General features: G+C 34.0%; 1 protein-coding gene across 2 annotated transcripts; it reads left to right on the top strand.

The window, feature by feature from the left end:
- The first annotated feature begins 260 nt into the window (after positions 1-260).
- On the top strand, positions 261-5625 carry svip (small VCP interacting protein). Of its 2 annotated transcripts, XM_081356127.1 has the most exons (5): positions 280-741; positions 983-1033; positions 1988-2025; positions 3001-3114; positions 3765-3906. In XM_081356127.1, the coding sequence occupies exons 1-4, from the start codon at positions 679-681 to the stop codon at positions 3080-3082; spliced, it is 234 nt and encodes a 77-aa protein (XP_081212253.1). In that variant the 5' UTR covers positions 280-678; the 3' UTR covers positions 3083-3114; positions 3765-3906. The 2 variants fall into 2 exon arrangements, with proteins under 2 accessions (XP_081212252.1, XP_081212253.1); XM_081356126.1 differs by lacking the exon at positions 1988-2025 and having other exon boundaries at positions 261-741; positions 3765-5625.
- Positions 5626-6000: the final 375 nt, after the last annotated feature.

Genomic DNA, 6000 nt, shown 5'->3' with positions numbered 1-6000 from the left:
CTGCAGTCATTCACATCTCACAGTAGACAGGATATAGTTAATGAGATATGTCTATCTATCTATCTATCTATCTATCTATCTATCTATCTATCTATCTATCTATCTATCTATCTATCTATCTATCTATCTATCTATCTATCTATCTATCTATCTATCTATCTATCTATCTATCTATCTATCTATCTATCTATCTATCTATCTATCTATCTATCTATCTATCTATCTATCTATCTATCTATCTATCTATCTATCTATCGTCCACACTCCAAATCAGTAGATGGCGATAATGTACCTTAACGTTAGTGCCACACGCTATAAAACCGAAGAAGAAGAAGAACTTCACTTTCAGCTAAAGTAATATCAAATTTATTTACACACCAAAATAAAAAAAAACATATGTCGGGAGCCGTGAGAAGGAGGTTTGCTGAAGATTATATTAGTCCGTTAGTGTGGTGAACGTTATTTATCAGTAGCCAGTAGCGGTAGCTGGCTAAAGTAACGTTAGCTCAACACAGCTTTGTTTACAGTGCTAAGTTAGCTCTGTTCAGCTTTGCCTTTGACAGTGGCTTTATATCAGCATAGAAAAGCTTTGAAACTGTAGAGTTCATCTTAGCGGCCTGGCATCATCATATGTGATCTCAAATTTAGTTGTGTTTGTCCCTGTGCTACAACATCAGTATGGGTATGTGTTTACCCTGTCTGAGTGGAGCTGGAGATGATGGAGTAGTCACACCAGACCCTGTGAGTATTTTTTATAGCCTATATTTATGCGTTCATTTACATTACATCTTTAACTGTGTTCATCTTTCAAGTGTTATCATTTCCTAAACAGCCTAAACGGAACGCCAACTTCGTTATAATGGTAACTTACTGAGTGACATTATGAATGAGAATATAATGACCTGCACGTTTTGTGGTCGTGACTCGTCAGGATAAAACGATTTTTATTACTATTATTTATTGAAACATTTATTTTTCACAGGAGACAAGGAGAAGACAGCTAGCAGAAGCTGCAGAGAAGAGACAGAAAGAGGTTTGATTTTGAAACTTTTTTTAAGTTAAACATTACATGATTAGAATGTGGAACGTGTATATTTGTTACCATTTTTATCAGTTTAGTGTAAACTTAAATAGTCCTTTATCCTGACCAATAAATTTACAAATACAAATATTCCTTAAAAACTGCTTTCATGAGAAACGACTACGACTTCACAAACAACTACTCAACACAAACACTTTACATTTTTTCAATCACTTTATGAAAGAGCTTTTGTTAGATTCATGTATTAATCAAATTGAGCTGAAAATGACCTCAAAATGGAGTTGAAATACCTTGTCTTCGAAATACTATTGGTGAATTGTGCTTCAGTAGATTTCTACTATTATTTGAGGATCAGAACAAGCTCAGGATTTGACCACTTATAATGGAGTCCTGTCATCGTCACCAGCTCTGACCCCAGTTGTTGCCAGTAGATAGTTCGTCACTGAGGCATTACACATTTACAGCCACAATGACAATATAAGATCAAATTCATAACACTGATAGTCTAACAGGTCTCAGCAGCACCACACTGTATATTCATTACTATAACAGGCCTCGACGACATTAAGCCTTTTCATGTGCTTGTCCTTCAGAAAAGTAAATCTGTCATTTACTTGTCAGAGTAAAATATATATATATATATATATATATATATATATATATATATATATATATATATATATATATATATATATATATATATATATATAACAGGTATCACTTTACAACAAATCTGTTTTGTTATACTAATATCCTCTCATTATACAATCCTGCTCTGTATCTTTCTGCTTTTATTCATTCTTCTTCAGCCTTTCAAGGAAACAAATATCTAAGAAAGAGAAATAGGGATCCCATTTTAAATCCTTTTTAAACACCCAGTGTTTTATGGTGTAGTGATTTTAGTTTCGCCATATGTAATTGGAGGGCCATTTCACTGTCTCTCAGAGGTGTAAGGGAAAGCATAGAACTGCTAAAGCGTCACGGTAAGTACACGTCCTCCTCCTCCTGTCCTCCTTCCACACTTCTGGACGCATCCCACAGCTGAAACACATGACACTGATTCTCACTGCTGCTGGAATCTCATAATGCTTGTGGCCGTACAGTTCTTTTTTCTGCTGGCATAATGGTGAACGTGATTATCATTAACAAAGTCCCATTACCTCTGTTACTGTAGAATTTATTAGTATTATAAAGTTTGACTCGTGTAAAAGGGTTCATTTTGAGTTGATGTGAGTCAGTGAGTGAGTTGTTTACAAAAGAACCACTTCGATTCAGATTGAAGAACTATTGCAAGACTACAACTATGATACTACCACTATATATATATATATATATATATATATTTAGTAAAAACATTCTTATGAGCGCAAAACAACAGTTTATTTTTTAAATTGTAAAAGTTTATATATATATACAAATATATTGTTTTGCATTTGTATAAATATATTTGTTGAGCTTTATAGAGCTTTTTACTGCGGATGCCATTGAAAACACGGTATACGTTTATCCTTCACAGCCTCGCTTTCATACCTGTCATGGCGCTGCTCTCAAGGTCACGGCACCTTTATTTCTATAGCTCTTTATACAATACAGATTGTTTCAAAAGCAGCTTTACAATGATCAACAGGAAAATAAGGATTCAATGATACAAACCGAGTTCGTTTCGGCTGTACAGCAGATCTAGATTAAAACTCATTGCATAAGGTCAGTGATGGCATTGGCTAGTTATCAGGTTATAGTTATATTTCATTGTTGATGGGTGAGTTTTAGTTTTTGCACACTCTGTACTCACATTTCCAGCTTGTCTAAGGTGCACCATAACTCAGCACGTGAGCACTGAATAATATCACACACTTTTTGATTCATTTTTGAAATTTGCTTTTGTTCTTACTGAATAAATCAAGTGTTTGGGTAACAAGTATGGTGTGGTAGCAGTATTTTGTGTGATCTTTGTGTAGATTACCTACAGAGGTGTCAAAAACCCAGAAGCCTTGGAGAGGAAAAAGAAGAAACAGGAAGAAACCGAGAAACAGACCATGAACTCTGTTCCTGCTGGAGGCGGGGGGCTAAGGGTAACTTACTCATTCATTTATTATTAGTTTTTGCATAGCACAGAGTAATTTTAATCAAAAGTCTGTATCACTTCTGTAGACTTTAATTTAAAATACAACATACAATCATAATTATATTTTGATATTTTGACACATGAATCAATATTCATTTTTATATTTTCATTTTACTGTTGGCATCAGGGTTTTTTTATTCTAATTAAAATGAATAGGCTACATTTATTCAGCAATGATGCATTAAATTGATCAAAAGTGACATTAATAATGTTACAAGAGATTTCTACATTAAATGCTGTTAATTTTAACTTCCACATTTTCAACATTGATAATAATAAGAAATGTCAAATCAGCATATTGGACTGAAGATTAAATTACTTGTATAAAAACAGTTTCAGGATCCAGGATTTAATTGTATTACTTTAATTCTAGAAAATAAATTCTCCAAAGGATTATAGCCAACCTGAAATAAATACATAAAAATACATTTCTAAAATGAATAGAACATATTTAATATAATATTTGGGTTGGCCTTCTGAGTCGGACAACCTTTTCTGAAGGTTAAAGACCTTCTTTTACTGATATTTGATGTTATTTCCCCACTGAATGAAGAGAAGTAAGATTATTTTAGTGTTCCCTTCTCTTCTTCTCTCCAGTGGCAGGTTGGCTAACACAGGCTGAAGGGAAGATCACTGGTGTGTCTACATTGGGGATCAACCTTGAACCTTCATCTGCAGTATTTCCCGCTGACTTGAGAGATTCTTAAAACTCTTTGTGCTTTCTTTCTTTATTTTGAAGTGTACACTAGCCAGGGGAGTTTGCATAGAGACTGCCAAGCTCTTGCACAAAGCTAATCCTCCAGCTCTTCTGATTCGCCAGTGCGCATCCAGGCCACGCCCCTTTAATGCCAAGATGGGCTAGCTAGTGGGTTCCTGGGATACCGAGTTTAGCTATTAATGTATTTTTTTTCACAACCTATTCCGTTTATGTTCATGCATCATTTTCACAGACGCAGCTTTTGTACCAATGTGCTCTCTATTTTTTGACGTTTTTCATTTTAATACACATTTATACAACTGAAAAGCATGTTTTATATTGGATTTTGGGTCATTTAATCCATATCTAGCCGTTTATATTTAAGCATCAGTTACCAGTGTGTTTTGGTTTTTAAGCTCGTAGGATTTTTCAGTGAGCAAGTGGGAAATGTTGTGTGATATTTAAGAGTGAAGTTAAACATGAATTCTGTCAGTTAGCACTTTCACTGCCTGTTGATTGTATGACTTGCTGAACCAAGTAGAATGTGCATTACTTTATCTTATTAGACCTCAATTACTTACTCTTTCTGAAGGGCTTTGGTTGTCTAAAGTTAAGAAAATCTTAACTTGCATTTAAACTCAACATCCATATTTCTGGGCCATGCAACAGTGACATGACATATAATATGACTTGTCAATTATCTATTGTGATTAGTGTGAAATATATTATATCTATAGGAACTCTGAGTGAATTCTTCATATATTGCCTTTGATGAATTTCTTTTTAAGAAACGGTTTATGTTACGGTTTAAATTAGTTGTTACCTCTGCCTACAGCAATCACAGTCTGCTTGTGACAGGGAAATCGGTTTGCACCAAATAATCAACAGATATCTTCCCAGGTGTCTTTCAGAGTGGGAGAGTAAAGGAGATATATATGTATATATTATATATTTTTTTTTACAATCATTGGACTCAATAGTTAGGCCACTTTTTCAAAACTCTTCACACAGTGAGCACAGCATCAGTCTCTAATTTATCATTTCTTTGGTACGAAATGCAATCTATGACGACAATCACTTTCTCAAACAAAACTATGTACCTACAGGCCAATTTGCACATGCTTACACTCTTTTCAACACTATTTTAAGTTTAAAACCTAACATAATATGAAACTAAATAAGACAGCATTTCTACAGTAATACAATATTGAATATATTCCAAATCAAAAAAAAAAAAAAAAAAACTATCAAAACAATTTGATGTAGCTGAACACAAGACTAACACACAGGTTTTAGTCTTTCAATTTCATGAACATCCACTAAAGGGGAAAACTTCTGTAATTCTTGTTTTGTAAAGAATTTTTTTTTTTTTTTTTTTTTACAAAAGAAAACATTGTATAATGCTACATGTTGTGAGTGTTTTTGGTCATTGCTTTATGAGTGACAAAGCATGTTTGTTTTTCTTGAGGTGAGTTGATTTGAGATGTATGAAGAGTTTTGGTAGTTTTAGTGCATTTTTAATATGACATGTACTGCTGTGCTGTGCTGAAAGTTGGTAAAGAGAACTGTGTGTAGAGTTTTGAAAAAGATATGGGTTCTACCAATTGTGAAAATTTGTAACACTGTATGATAATACAATAAATCAGACAAAGAAATTGCAATGTTCATGTTTACCAGTAGAGGGCAGTGACACGCTTTCAGACCAGGAACTGTTTTAGAAGAACAACCACAGAGAGTCATTGCTTAAATAAAGATTGTGTTTGATTAAAAAAAAACCTCTTTATTATTATTTGCAACTATTTGCTGCTAAACGGATAAATCTCGTCTTGTAACGACACACTCAAACCTCTTGCATTGCTGCTATCCTGCAAATAATACTCAATGTTCTGTTCACTTTATTGGGTAAACCTTGATTCTGCAAAGAGCTGGAAATAAGTCCTTGGAGATTCTGGTTATTGTTAACAATGACATCAAACAGTCACTGCAGATTTGATAAATGAATCTACCTCATGCCAAAGGTGCTCTATTCATTGGATTGAGTTCTTATGGACCACTGGATTACACTGAACTCAAGTTTCCTCTTTGCCGACTTCAAAGGTTTATAGTAATGTGTCTTCAGGTGTGTTCTTCTGCCTT

This window comes from Scardinius erythrophthalmus (genome assembly GCF_964197995.2).
Source record: "Scardinius erythrophthalmus genome assembly, chromosome: 24".
Taxonomy (NCBI): Eukaryota; Metazoa; Chordata; class Actinopteri; order Cypriniformes; family Leuciscidae; genus Scardinius; species Scardinius erythrophthalmus.
This window is presented reverse-complemented; position numbering and strand designations above follow the sequence as displayed.

Excerpts from the sequence above, each read along its gene's own strand:
- svip (XM_081356126.1), top strand. The coding sequence starts at position 679 with ATGGGTATGTGTTTACCCTGTCTGAGTGGAGCTGGAGATGATGGAGTA. Across the intron at positions 742-982 it reads GAGTAGTCACACCAGACCCT|GAGACAAGGAGAAGACAGCT; the intron begins GTGAGTATTTTT and ends TATTTTTCACAG. Across the intron at positions 1,034-3,000 it reads CAGAGAAGAGACAGAAAGAG|ATTACCTACAGAGGTGTCAA; the intron begins GTTTGATTTTGA and ends ATCTTTGTGTAG.